This window comes from Pelophylax lessonae (assembly GCF_965119305.1).
Source record: "Pelophylax lessonae genome assembly, chromosome: 2".
In the NCBI taxonomy this organism is placed as follows: domain Eukaryota; kingdom Metazoa; phylum Chordata; class Amphibia; order Anura; family Ranidae; genus Pelophylax; species Pelophylax lessonae.
In genome coordinates, this window is record NC_138769.1 from 406,655,498 (window position 1) to 406,670,656 (window position 15,159).

At 42.9% G+C, this 15,159-nt stretch overlaps 1 protein-coding gene across 1 annotated transcript in view; it reads right to left on the bottom strand.

Annotated features, from left to right (window-relative positions):
- Positions 1-15,159, bottom strand: part of LOC309548132 (uncharacterized protein) — a 707,228-nt gene that overhangs the window by 295,891 nt on the left and 396,178 nt on the right. Inside the window, exons 74-75 of the mRNA XM_082248097.1 lie at positions 3,983-4,142; positions 3,181-3,329 (exon numbers count right to left, since the gene is read on the bottom strand). Of these exons, the coding sequence (XP_082104223.1) occupies positions 3,181-3,329; positions 3,983-4,142 (309 nt within the window). The remainder of the gene's footprint in view (positions 1-3,180; positions 3,330-3,982; positions 4,143-15,159) is intronic.

The following is a 15,159-nucleotide window of genomic DNA, read 5'->3' on the forward strand; positions in this document are numbered from 1 at the left end:
TTTCATGGCCTCTGCAATTGTGATAGGTAGTGAGGAGTGAAATCAACAGTTTACACCCTTAGAAATTCTGAAGGCAGTGATTGGTTTTTGGGGTCTTGTACGTGGCTACACTGCCAAAAAGTCTGACACATGGGGTATCCCCACACTCAGGAGAAGCAGCAGAATGTACTTTAGGGTGTATTTCCACATATACCCATGGCATGCGTGAGCAATATATCATTTCAATGACAACTTTGTGTAAAAAATATATATATATTTTTTTCTGTCATTTTTCAAACACCTGTGACAAAAAAATGAAATATTCAATGGGCTCAGCATGCCTATCAGCAAATTCCTTAGGGTGTCTATTTTCCAAAAAGGGGTAATTTGGGTGGGATTTGTACTGCCCTGCCATTTTAGCACTTCAAGAAATGAGATAGGCAGTCGGAAAGTAAAAGCTGAGTAAGTTCTAGTATATACGCCATAGTTTGTAGTCGCTATAACGTTTGCGAAAAACCAATAAATATACACTTATTGTGATTTTTTTTATCGAAGAGATGTAGCTAAATACGTTTTGGCCTAAATGTATGACAAAAATATAGTATATTGGATATTTGTTATAAGAAAAATTAGAAAATGTAATTTTTTTCACAAAATGTTTTGGTCTTTTTTAGTTTATATCGCAAAAAATAAAAACCGCAGAGGTGATCAAATCCCACCAAAAAGAAAGCTCTATCTGTGGGGGGAAAAAAAGAACATAAATTTTGTTTGGGCACAGCATTGCATGAATGTGACATTACAAGTTAAAATGACGCAGTTTTAAATTGAAAAAATGGCTTGGTTATTAAGGGGGTAAAACCTTCCGGTCCTTAAGTGGTAAATTATTTGTTGGGAAAAAAATTATGCAGTACATATATGCATTCAAGCGTTTACTGTTAAAAAATATGTGGTTTAGGGTATAATGGAAAAAAAAAATGAAATATATGCATTCTGTAAATATCTTGAGAATGCTTTATACAAAAAATTTAATTTTAATGTTGCAAGTAGAACAAGCAGCAGAATAAAAAGTATATGTTTTCCCTGTAGTGATGGTATTTTTGTTCCAAATATTACTGATCAAACTTGAAAAAAAATCTATTTTTTTCAAATGTTCATTCTTAATTTCCCCTTTAAAATGCAAATAAATTTAAAAAATTCTCAGAGGACCTTAGTATCAAAAGAAAGTCCTGTTTGCCCCCCCAAAAAAACTATATATATATATATATATATATATATATATATATATATATGTGTGTGTGTGTGTGTGTGTGCATATCATTTCTGTATCATGAGTAATTTCAAAGTTATAGACTGATAAATAGACACAGTGGAAATGTGAAAATATGGTCTGGTTCATTGGGGGTAAACAGGTGTGAAAGTCAAAGTGGTTAAAGTGGTAATAAAACCTCATGTAAGCCCACTGAAGTGACAAGCCTCATGAGACACAGAGTGATGAAAAAAAACTCCCAAATAAGCTGTACCTGTTTATCTGCAGCCCTCCACAGCCTTCCAAAGTACACTGATCAGATGACATTTCTTAGTTTCCAGGAGGAAGGGGGCGGGGATCAGATATTACTGATGATTTTATAAAAAAACATCCTCACAAGGAAGTGAGAGGTGTTCATTCATTTAAAGTCACAGTCCCATTAACCTTTAAGAGAAAGCTGAGGGCTGTTATACTCTTAAACTGACTGCTCTGAAACAATGTTATTGTTAGGTCTCATGCACACTGGGGTTCTTTTAAACTTTTTTCCCCAACAGGAGAAAACCAGTTTCAACAACACGCCGATGTGTTTTTGCAAATGTCTGTAGGTGCGTTTAGGTGTGTCAAGCTCTTGGGCGTTTATTCATTTAATTGGCCAAAATATTAGTTCCTATTTGAATGCATAAGTGATGTCTTTTTTTTCTGCCTCCAAACATTTGTAAACGCTTATGTGTGTATGGACACATAGGCAATCATGGAGGGGCACACCTGCTCAAGTGTGCAAGAGGCCTTAGAGGAGTTCATCTCAGGGTTACTAAGCTTTACTACTTCAAAAAGTTACTGAGCTTTTTTCCAAAGCTTCCCACTCCTGTGAAGGAATAGAACATGGAAGCTGTTCGCTGACATATTTTTAAAGATGCAGGGCTAGCATTTTATTCCTATTTTACTATCTACTCAGACTTTTCAGATTAACTGACAACATACTTGTTTCAGGTCAGGGAATAATTTAGTATTGAAGCCATGATCAGAATGATAGCATTGGTTCCTGTGCCTTTCACAAATGAGCCAGCAATGGCAGCTTTTGAAAATACAAAAGGAGGGATAGGTGGCGCTGCCTGGGGGGCGAGACGGAATGTGAAAGGGCAATAGGTGAAAATAAGTGAATATGACAAATATCAGTGGTAAAAAGAACAAATAAAAATAATAATAATAAAGTGCTTGAGTGCAAAGAATATATATATATATACAAATATATATAACAAATATCAATTCAAGAAAAAGCAGCAAAAATTGCAACAAAATAAAGTGCTAGTGCTAGAAAATAAAAATAAATATATATAAACCCAAAAAGGAAAAATATCAATAAAGTGACGAAGTGGCAAAAGGTGACAATGTGTACAAAACAAATTATTTCAGATACAAATGTGCATAAAAAATCTTAATCAATAAAGTTGATTAATTGATTAAGATTTTGTTTATTATATATGTATATGTGTATATATTATTTGCACTCAATCACTTTATTATTATTATTATTATTATTATTATTATTATTTTTATTTGTTCTTTTTACCACTGATATTTGTCATATTCACTTATTTTCACCTATTGCCCCCCCCCCCCCTGCCCAAGGCAGCACCATCTATCCCTCCATATTTTCATTATATACCCCCTTCTTGGGGTTTTATTTGAGGTAGGCTGCAGCCTGTTACTTATATCATAGCTCAGAATTTAATACATCTTTCTTCAATGGCAGTTTTTTTTTTTTTTACTCCTTTACTTACAGGTTCTCCTAAACTCTCCAGTAGAAAATAGAAGTAAAAGAGGCATTAGCTGTAAATCTCTAAACCCTCTCCACTTAGGAAGTAAGTACAATTAAAAGTAATAATAACAATTTGTTAAAGAAAAAAAAATACCTAAATGAAAGCATTAGAAAACAAGCAAGGCCAAAAACATACCTTGCAGGCTGCATTTACCATTAGCGGCACAGCAGTGGTCAATAAGAGGCATCAGTATGTCATCCCATTTACTACAGTAGTTTTTTAGAATCAGGGGGCCGCCAGTTATAATGGCTTTTTCAATTGGAGCCAGGACACTGCTGTCTTGCCTAAATGAATACAAAGTGTTAACATGATTAATTAGTGAATAAGGCAATTACCAAATGCAGAAAGTGATTGTGCTAGATGTTATTTTCTATACAATTAATTCATGTTTGGCTAAACAAACCTCCCCTCTTCTTACCATTGATAAAAAAACATCACTTCCTAGCCCAATCGTCTGAACTTTAACATATACTAAGATCATATGGTCTCTGCCTCCAAAAAGAGTTGTAGTTTTTTCACAATTTTTTTTTCCTCTTTCTAAATCAGATTAGGTAAACAAATCCTATGTGGAAAATGTGCAGTGAGACAAGAAGATCAGCAAAACAAATATAGGAAGCGGAAGATAGGCATGTAAGGAGCAAACACCTTTCTTTGACTTTTGCTTTTCAATCAAAAATAAATATGTGTAGGAGTAATAAAAAAAGGAATCTCAGATTCATTTCAGGCTTGTTGTATCTCCACGTTTCAGAAAAGCTCTTTATATCAGCCTACCAAGCAGAAGGATCCTTACAAAACCTCCAAAAATGCTTTATTGGTTACACTGTGCACCAAATTCTATGTGTACAGCTCCTATTCTAGAGAGCAGACAGACCTTTTATACTGCTTTTAATGATATTTTCAGGAAATAAAGGTCTGTACCAAATATACTTCAACTCACCTTGCCTGTAGATTTATGGAAGAGAACAGATTTCCTGAGGTTGTCCCCAGGATATCTTGAATCCACATCTCTCCTTCAAAACATGGATCTATCAGCAATGTGGGACGCTGCCAAGAAAAGGAAAGTATAGCTGCATTCTCCATCTGCTGAGGAGTCCAATCTGCAGAAGCACAAATCATATTTGTATTGAGCTAAAAGTCCAATTACAGTTCTGAAAGTTACATTCCAGCTCAACTACAAGGTTACCACCTGTCCAATAACAAGGTGAGCCAAGAACATTAATGATACAGGGAGATTGAGTGTGTTCTAATTTAATTAAATTAACACTAAATAATAATTTTATTTTTTATGTTCAAATACTGTAAATAACATCTGTGAGTGAAATAATGTAATGAGGTAAAATTAAACTTGATTTTAAAAAAATATATATTTGTGTATCTTACCATATATTACAAAATAAGATAAATAACCCATACTATAAAAGCATTATGTATATGGTATACAGCTGCATTTGCTGATGTTATCACAGTACTTTAAGTGCTTGGAGTGTCAATGCTAAACTTCTCTCTCTCCTAACCTAAGATGTAAATCTTGGGCACATGACAAGGTAATAGGAATGTTATTTGCAACTAACTTAGCTGTGCAAGGCCTGCCTCTGGCTTTTGATGTTTAAAATATTGACTTATAAAGTGGCTGAAAGAAGATGGTCATTTTGATGCATTGATTGATTTCTTTTTAAAGGACTTATTTTTTTCTCTCCCCTTCTGTGACATGTTGGTTGGAATCTCTGCTAATTGTATATATCTGTCAAATCTGGTAAACTTCATGGACATCTACCTGCATTGTAGACTTGGCAATCCACAGCCAAGAAGAAGCAGGCCTATCAGCCTATTTATGGTTTGCTTAAAATGTATGTAATGGTAACATTTTGTAGCCTTGGTTAGTGAGGGAATGGTCTAGGCCCTATTAGGGTTTTTTTTTAATCAATTTCTGTCTACTGCAGGATGTAAGGAGATCTCTCCAAAGCAAAAGGATATTCTCTTTAGACAGTTGTCACCAGACTAAGTTTACCCATTGTAAGATTATTGTTATTATACAGGTTAGCATTTTATAGCACTTACAGTGTGTGCTTCTGCTTTACAATATAAAGAGAGACAGTACAATTACAAAACAATGCAATACAAGAGGGTTAGGAGGACCCTGCTCATGAGCGAAAAAGGTAATAGCTGCCATAATGAATTCTTGGAGAAAATAAACGTTAATTTTCAGGTGAAGGGGTGAAGATTTCCCCTTAACTTTTTTTTTTCTTGTTACAACTTCACGTTTTTTAATTTTCCACCACATTCTGTATGAGGCGATGGCTAAAAATACCTATAGAGAGGGTACATCTCCTCTGTGGGTACACAGGCAGCTATAAAAAAAAAAAAAAAAAAAAAACAGACAGAGGTTCTAACCCTTCCTTACTCTATCCAAAATTAAGAAAAAAAAATATATACAGCTTTGCATATAGTTTAATTAAAAAACACATGTTGATGAGGATGATAATCCAAGAGGGTGTAAAAAAGAAGCATGTTTGGGCTTACAGTGATACTAAAGGCTTGTTTTTTTACCTAAAATAAAAAAAATGGATTTTTGTAAAATCTTACCGTAAAATCCTTTTCTCTTAAGCTCATTGACAGACGTAGTCCTCGTTGATTAATAACAACTCGGGTTATACTGCCCTCTACAGGAGTAGGACTAGACAGGAAAGAAAACGTTCTGGCCACACCCTAGGGGCAGTCCCAGAGGGTATATCCTCTCACTTCCTGCTACAGCAAATCAGTTATGTCACAAAGCAGTGTTTAGAGAATTTAACCCAACCCAACTCAAAAACAGAGGGGCGGGTACTACGTCTGTCAATGAGCTTAAGAGAAAAGGATTTTACGGTAAGATTTTACAAAAATCAATTTTTCTCTGTCGCTCATTGACAGACGTAGTCCTCGTTGATTAATAACAACTCGGGACGTCCCAAAGCAGTACCACAAATGAGGGGTGGGATAACAGAAATCAAAATCTAGAAGGCCCAACCGGAGCCAACCAGAAGCATCAAGGACTCATCGAGCAAAAAGATGAGACCTAAGTGAAACACCCAACAAACCCTTGAGGTAGACCAACAGTCTCCTCAGATTGCGGCCTGCAAATCCTTGTGGCCAAAAGAGGCATCTGATGATGCCATCACATCAACTTTATAAAATGTTGTAAAGGTATGAACCGACGATCAAGTCATCGCCTTGAAAACCTGGATCGCTGACGCCTGATGGCGGAAGACCCAGGAGACACTAGGCGCCCGAGTAGAGTGCGCCTTAACAGGGAACGGAGGATTCCGACCCTTAATAGAATAAGCCTGTACCACCGTCTGACTGGTCCATCTAGATATGGTCGCGGCAGACACAGGCAACCCCCTTCAAGGGCTATCCGTGATCACAAAAAGTGAGTCCGTCTTACGAAAACAAGTTCGTAGTAGTCAAGTGTATCCTTCTGAACCCCATCCAAGGAGTGTAATGCAAACTCCCAAGGATGGCTAGTCTTAGGACACGGGGAAGGTAACACAATATTTTTATTCAGATGAAAACTCTGAAAACCACTTAGGAAGGAAGGATGGATTTGGAAAAAGAACCACCTTATCCCTATGAACCACCAGATATGGGGAACGTCAAGATAATGCGGCCAGTTCTGACACCCTGCGTGCAGAAGTAATGGCCACCAAGAAGGCCACCTTCTGGGATAATGTAAGCAAGGGAATCTCCCTAATATCTTCAAAGAGAAGTTTCTGAAGAACCGACCACACTAAATTAAGATCCCAGGCGGTAAGGGTGCGCGCACTGGCGGAGCCAGATGTCGCACCCCCTGGCTGAAATTCCGCACCAAGGAATGATTAGCCAAAGGTTTCTGAAAGCAGATTGCTAACGCTGAAACCTGACCCTTGATAGTGCTCAAGGACAGTTTCTGCTCAACCCCTTGTTGCAGACAGACCAAGATTCGGGTCACCGAATAGGTATGTGGGGGAAATCCAAAAGATTCACACCACGCAATATAAGACTTCCATGTGCTGGAAGTCGCTTTCCTTGCTTTAACTAGAGGTAGGAATAACTGAAGCTGACACTCCCTTGTCCTTCAGTACCTGGGTCTCAATGGCCAGGCCATTAAGCCAGCGATTGTAAAGCAAGATGGAAGATCGGTCCCTGAGACCGCAAATTCTCCCTGAGAGGAAGTCTCCAAGAAGCGTCCGCGACTAGCCTCACCAAGTCGGCGTACCAGGCTCGACGAGGTCAGTCCGGAATTTCCAGAATAACTGGAATTCCCTCCACCTCTATCCTGCGAAGAAGTTCCCGCAGTAACTTGAGAGAATGGAAGGCATGCCGTAGCTGATACTGCCCCCACAGGGCGATCAGCGTTTCTGCTGCGTCCGCTAGAGGATCGCGGGTGCGAGCTACAAACCTCCGCACCTTCCTGTTGAGCCAAGGTGCCAACAGATCCACATCCGGGGTGCCCCAATGAAGGGACAGCTAGTGAAAAACCTCTGGATGAAGAGGCCATACCCCTTGATCCAGAATCTGACGGCTGAAATAATCTGCCTGCCGATTTCCCACCCCCGGAGTGAACACTGCGGGGAGATCCGGAACAAACCGTTCCGTCCAACGAAAGATGCTAGTCATTTCGAAGGCCACCAGGACACTCTAAGTGCCCCTTTCTTGACATAAGTCACAACCGTGGCATTGTGCGATTGGATCCATATCGGGCTGCTCTAGAGCTGCTCGGTCCAGTAGATCAGACAAAATCTGATCGCTCTCAGTTCCGATACCCTATTGGTAACCTGGATACTATCGGAAGGAATGACTTCCCCTGGTTGAGCATCGGAGGCTCCCTGGTCCGCTCGCTCAACCGGATCCGATTGTCCAGGAAATCGGAATTCTGATTCCATAAGAAAAGAATCTCCTTCAGGAGAATTCGGGTATGAGACTGGGTATACGGTACTGCCTCTAAGAAGGCCACCATCCGTCCCAGCCAATTGACGGACAGCAACATCCGAATCGTTGACTGAACCTTCTGGAGTTTCTCCGCAAGGAGAAACCCTCTTGCCCAGGATGTATCCAACATTAGGCCCAGATAGTTCAGTCTCCTGGTGGGAACCAGGGATGATCTTTGGGAAAGCGAAGAAAAAAACGCTGATGTCCTGCGATGATGGGGATATAAAGATAGGCATCCTAAATGTCTATGGACGCCAGGAAATCCCCCTGATGCAGGGAGGCCACCACTGTTCGGATGGACTCCATTTTTCCCCAAGTCCAGAAATTGGACGCACCTTGCCCTCTTTCCTGGGCATTGTGAACAGGTTCGAATAGAACCCCTGAAACCGTTCAATGTTAGAAGGGAAGAATCGCACCGGTGGAAGTGATCGAAACTCGATCCTGTATCCTGACCGTATGATCTCGCGAACCCCTTCGTCCGGGGTTCTGGCAAGCCATGGATCCGGAAACAGGTGAAGACATCCCCCACCCCAGAGATGGGTAAGGGCGCATCAGACTGAATTCTTCAGGCTTGGCTGAGCCGGACTTTTTGATTAGCCGACCAGCGCCCTTTGAAAACCCTCTGAAGGGGCTTTGGAGGGTTTCACCTTATCGCCCGCCCTCGCGGAACGAACAAACTCTTTATGAGCAGAAAGGGAAGGTCCTCGTTGGTTACGAGGTCCTCTTTATCCTAACAGTCTGTGGCAAGACAGCAGGTGGTACCGTCTATCCTTTAAAGAGGGATTTCTCAAACGGATAGCGCCTAGCCATGCGTTAGGAAATAACAGGGGTTCGTTTCAAAACGACCCCATTTGGGTAAAGAAAAATCCTTCGCCCTTTTGGTAGGCTAACAAGTACCAAAAAGGAATTTCAGTCTCAGCTACCTCTGCCGGTGTAACCTCAAGACTAAAGGTTTCCCGGACGGACACAACTAGTGCATCCACCACTCTTGTGCTATGGCGGAGGCAGAAACGTTCTCCTCACTGCTGAGGAGACATTACCTGAGACAACAGCCCCATAAGAGGGACCTGCAGCTGCATTGACCAGCTCCGAATCCGTATCTGAAGTATCAGATAAAAAATAGGGGTAGGCGGGGGTCGCTTCTTGATCCCCGTCCCTGACAGGCCACCTCCACCCGGGATACCAAAGACTCCAAAACTGCCGATAATGCATTAAAAACAAGTGGGGTACTGGAGGGTCCTGCGGCCACCTTGAGGGGATCAGGTGGGGATACCTATGCGGCAGGGTCAATGATTATACAAGACATTTGCCAGCGACAAAAAATGACAAAGTAAAAAACTTTTTTTTTTTTTTTTGTATCCCCCAGTCGCAACAGCGCCCCTCAGTGTTACCTGCCTTTTTGGATCCCACAGAGAGAGAGAGAGACCCCAAGGCTCATCCCTGATGCACAGAAGTTTTCATGAGCTTGCTCAGTGCTGTCCTGTTACAGACAGGAAGTCTTTGGCCCTTTTTCCTGGGTAAAGGAGGCGGCTCCGCCCCTTAACACGCCTTCCGGCGCCTCCCCCTGGCTCCACGAGGTGTTTGGTCACCTCAAACATGGCCGCCCCCATGCTGGAGACATGAGGCTCCGCCAATATGGCGGCCTCGTGTGCACTGCAAGACAATGGCGGTGGCCTGTTAGGATATCGGCGGCTTAGCAGCGGCCTGCAGGATGCTGTGTTCGGCCTAGCGGCCTGCGGGAGTGCATCGGCCCCCCAAACTTCACCCTGGATGGTGATCAGCCTGGCCGGCGGTACCGGACCCTGGTGGGCCGCATGCGGTCCGTGGGCCGTCGGAAGGGAGCCTGCCCTTGCTGGAGGAATGCGATCTGGACTGCAGTTATACATGCATAGACATCGCCCTGTGAACACCTCTGACAGGTAGGATACCTTATGCTACCACAGTAATATTCTAGTACTGCCACTGACTTCAGTCATCTTTACAGTTTTGAAATGACATTAGATTGTCAGCTCCCAAACCAAGCCTCCTGGTTTCTTGTTCACAAAAATCACACTCAAATAGGGGGATCTGTGACATGTTATAGGATAGAGGGGAGACCCATCCTTACCATTTCAGAGAGGGGCCCGCGTTCACCACAAACCCGTCAGGGGGAAAAGGGGGAACATACTACTCACCATACCGATAATGCATTAAAAACAAGTGGGGTACTGGAGGGTCCTGCGGCCACCTTGAGGGGATCAGGTGGGGATACCTATGCGGCAGGGTCAATGATTATACAAGACATTTGCCAGCGACAAAAAATGACAAAGTAAAAAATTTTTTTTTTTTCTTTTGTATCCCCCAGTCGCAACAGCGCCCCTCAGTGTTACCTGCCTTTTTGGATCCCACAGAGAGAGAGAGAGACCCCAAGGCTCATCCCTGATGCACAGAAGTTTTCATGAGCTTGCTCAGTGCTGTCCTGTTACAGACAGGAAGTCTTTGGCCCTTTTTCCTGGGTAAAGGAGGCGGCTCCGCCCCTTAACACGCCTTCCGGCGCCTCCCCCTGGCTCCACGAGGTGTTTGGTCACCTCAAACATGGCCGCCCCCATGCTGGAGACATGAGGCTCCGCCAATATGGCGGCCTCGTGTGCACTGCAAGACAATGGCGGTGGCCTGTTAGGATATCGGCGGCTTAGCAGCGGCCTGCAGGATGCTGTGTTCGGCCTAGCGGCCTGCGGGAGTGCATCGGCCCCCCAAACTTCACCCTGGATGGTGATCAGCCTGGCCGGCGGTACCGGACCCTGGCGGGCCGCATGCGGTCCGTGGGCCGTCGGAAGGGAGCCTGCCCTTGCTGGTGGAATGCGATCTGGACTGCAGTTATACATGCATAGACATCGCCCTGTGAACACCTCTGACAGGTAGGATACCTTATGCTACCACAGTAATATTCTAGTACTGCCACTGACTTCAGTCATCTTTACAGTTTTGAAATGACATTAGATTGTCAGCTCCCAAACCAAGCCTCCTGGTTTCTTGTTCACAAAAATCACACTCAAATAGGGGGATCTGTGACATGTTATAGGATAGAGGGGAGACCCATCCTTACCATTTCAGAGAGGGGCCCGCGTTCACCACAAACCCGTCAGGGGGAAAAGGGGGAACATACTACTCACCATACCGGAACCAGGCGGGCGCCAACTCCTGACAGTACCCCTCCCTACCGGGGTGGGAGGGCTGTCGACCAATACGGACGCCGTGACTCATGGTCATTGGCGTTTAAGCGAGACGTTTAACTCGCAGGGTCAGTCCCCGTCCAGTGGGACTATGTCGCGGCCGACCCAGCGCGGAGCTATGGCCTGCACGCGCTCGTAGGCTGAAATGGGGTGACCACTGGATCTCAACATTCAGCCCGTCGCCCAGTTCCAGCTTTCTTGCTTGAAGATCTCACAGGAACACTGGAGAAAAAAAGCTGTCTAAAAAATCTTTCTAAGAAAAAAATCCTGCCAGGACCGAAGATCCTAGCAAGGCATCTAGGTCCTTACTCCTAACTAGACAGAAAAAAACTGATTTGCTATAGCAGGAAGTGAGAGGATATACCCTCTGGGACTGCCCCTAGGGTGTGGCCAGAACGTTTTCTTTCCTGTCTAGTCCTACTCCTGTAGAGGGCAGTATAACCCGAGTTGTTATTAATCAACGAGGACTACGTCTGTCAATGAGCGACAGAGAAAAGAGGTTTATACTTACTTGCTCTGTGCAAAGATATTGCAAAGAGCGGTGGCTTACCTACTCTTCTGGAGTCCCCGCCATCACTCTTTACTCCTCCTTTTCCCTAAATGCCCACTCAGCAATCCCTGTGCTGAGGGGGCACACGCGTGAGCGAGCTCGTGAGCCAGGCTGTGTGTGTGCATAGACACACACAGCATGGTTTGCCAACGCTCCCCTGCTTCCTCCTCACAGGATCTGACTGACAACCACAGGAGGAACCAATGACTTCCGCTGCTGCCTGTCTTATCTTCGATAAGATGAAAAGAGGAGATCAAGCCTGCAGACAGGCACAGCACTGGGTCAAGAAAGGATAGATATGTTTTTCGGAGAGGGGGGAGCACCTAGTGGAAGGTTTTTACCTTAATGCAGAGAATGATACTTGAAAGGTATTTAAGGGAATGGTCAAAATAAAACAAATCCAATATGAGAATGGTTCAGTTTATGGGTGTGTGGCATTTGTTATACAGCTCAGTAGGGGCAGGGAGCAGCAATATTTTCACACAAGATTAAATATGAGACTATTAAAATTTACTAAAAATAATTTTATTAATTATATTAAGCTATTTAAAACCTCAAGTATGCTGTATATATATATATATATATATATATATATATATATATATATATATATATATATATATATATATATATATATATATATATATATATATACACACACACAGTATCTCACAAAAGTATGTACACCAGTTACATTTTTGTAAATATTTTATTATATCTTTTCATGTGACAACACTGAAGAAATTACACTTTGCACTTTGCTACAATGTAAAGTAGTGAGTGTACAGCTTGTATAACAGTGTAAATTTGCTGCCCCATCAAAATAACTCAACACACAACCATTAATGTATAAACCGCTGGCAACAACAGTTAGTACAGCCCTAAGTAAAAATGTCCAAATTGGGCCCAATTAGCCATTTTCCTTTCCTGGTGTCATGTGACTCATTAGTGTTACAAGGTCTCAGGTGTGAATGGGGAGCAGGTGTGTTAAATTTGGTATTATTGCTCTCATACTCTCTCAGAATTGTTGCACTACATAAAGATGGCCCAGGCTATAAGAAGATTACCAAGACCCTGAAACTGAGCTGCAGTACTGTTGCCAAGACCATAGAGTGGTTTAACAGGACACGTTCCACTCAGAACAGGCCTCGCCATGGTCGACCAAAGAAGTTGAGTGCGCGTGCTCAGCGTCATATCCAGAGGTTGTCTTTGGGAAATAGACGTATGAGTGCTGCCAGCATTGCTGCAGAGGTTGGAGGGGTGGGGGGTCAGCCTGTCAGTGCTCAAACCATACACCGCACACTGCATCAAATTGGTCTGCAAGGCTGTTGTCCCAGAAGGAAACCTCTTCTAAAGATGATGCACAAGAAAGCCAACAAACAGTTTGCTGAAAACAAGCAGACTAAGGACATGGATTACTAGTAGTGTTGAGCGAACCTGGACTGTATTGTTCTGGATCATACCGGACTTTTGGGTATTCGGTACCCGGACCCAAACATTTCACTGTATGTTCGGGATACAGTCCGTTGTTCAGCAATGTTATTTCATGTTTTGGCGCGGTTTTAATGGCGCGGTTTCAACAGCTGCAAGGCAGCCAATCAGCAAGCGTTTAACTAGTGTGCCCTTAGAAGCCATCACAGCCATGCCTACTAATGGCATGGCTGTGATTGGCCAGTGCAGCATGTGACCCAGCCTCTATATAAGCTGGAGTCACATAGCGCCGCGCGTCACTCTGCTCTAACTATACTAGGAACAGGTTCCTGATGCTGCTGAGAGAGAGATAGGAGATTATTGTAGGGGCAGGCTGGAGATTGCTTTCAGGGAAAGAATAGGATTTCTTCTTTAATTAGACAGCGATCTACATTGATTTTATTGTGTGGGGGTGCAGTGCAAGATCTTTTTGCCCTGACCTGAGCCCAGGGAGGAGGAGGGAGAAAAAAAAAATTATTTTTCAGTTTTTCATTCAAATGGGTTTTTTTTTTATTCAATAGCAGAATAGAACAACAGTATCCAACCTGTTAGGCATGCGGCATGTAGCAGCCATGTAATGCAAGCTCAGTGCATATGTGTCTGCTTAATCTGGATTTAAAAAAAAAAACATTTTTTCCCTTCATATTTTGCTGTGACTTACAGCTTTTAGACACTGCAGTTCTAATCTGCTATTCAACAAGCACCAATTAAAGGGACAATTATTTTTCAGTTTTTCATTCATACTTTACTGTGATACTGTCATACAGCATTTAGACACTGCTGTTCAAATCTGCTCTTCAAAAATCACCAATTAAAGGGAAAAATAAAAAATTTTCATTCATACGTTACAGTGAGATACACCCATTGGATACTGCTGTTGTATTCCGCTTTGCAATAAAAACCCATTTAGGGGAAAGAATTAAATTGCAGCCTAGTCTGTATATGTTACAGTGAGATACACCCATTGGATACTGCTGTTGTATTCCGCTTTGCAATAAAAACCCATTTAGGGGAAAAAAATGAAATTGCAGCCTAGTCTGCATATGTTACAGTGAGATACACCCATTGGATACTGTTGTTGTATTCCACTTATCAATAAAAACCCATTTACGGGAAAAAATAAATTGTGGCCTAGTCTGCATATGTTACAGTGAGATACACCCATTGGATACTGTTGTTCTATTCCGCTTATCAATAAAAACCCATTTAGGGGAGAAAAATGTAATTGCGGGCTAGTCTGCATATGTTACAGTGAGATACACCCATTGGATAATGTTGTTCTATCCCGCTTATCAATAAAAACCCATTTAGGGGAGAAAAATGTAGTTGCGGGCTAGTCTGCATATGTTACAGTGAGATACACCCATTGGATACTGTTGTTCTATTCCTCTTATCAATAAATAAGTCAATCAATAAGTCTGGCAAGCATGTGCAAGGTGGATTTCCACCTTGTGGGCATGTCACATATAAGGCAGTGAGCGGGAAGACCGAAGTTACGCTGCAGCACTGACAGGCGAGCAGCAGCGGGGTGAGAATTCCAAAAGTGCACACAGATGGCCCACACTTTCTGCAGCAGCTGTGACATATCAGGGTAATTTTTAAGGAAGCTCTGTACCACCAAATTCAGCACATGCGCCAGGCAAGGGATGTGCTTCAAACCAGCTAGGCCCAGAGCTGCTATGAGATTTTGCCCATTATCGCACACCACCAGGCCAGGCTTGAGGCTCACTGGCACCAACCACTCATCGGTCTGCTGTTCAATCCCCCTCCACAACTCCTGCGCGGTGTGGGGTTTTTTCCCCAAACAGGCAAGTTTTAAAACTGCCTGCAGTCATTTACCCCTGGCTGTGCTGAAGTTGGTGGTGCAGGAGTTACGCTGACCGGATGAGGAGGCGGTAGGGGATGAGGAAGCGGAGTAGGAGGAGTTAGGAACAGGAG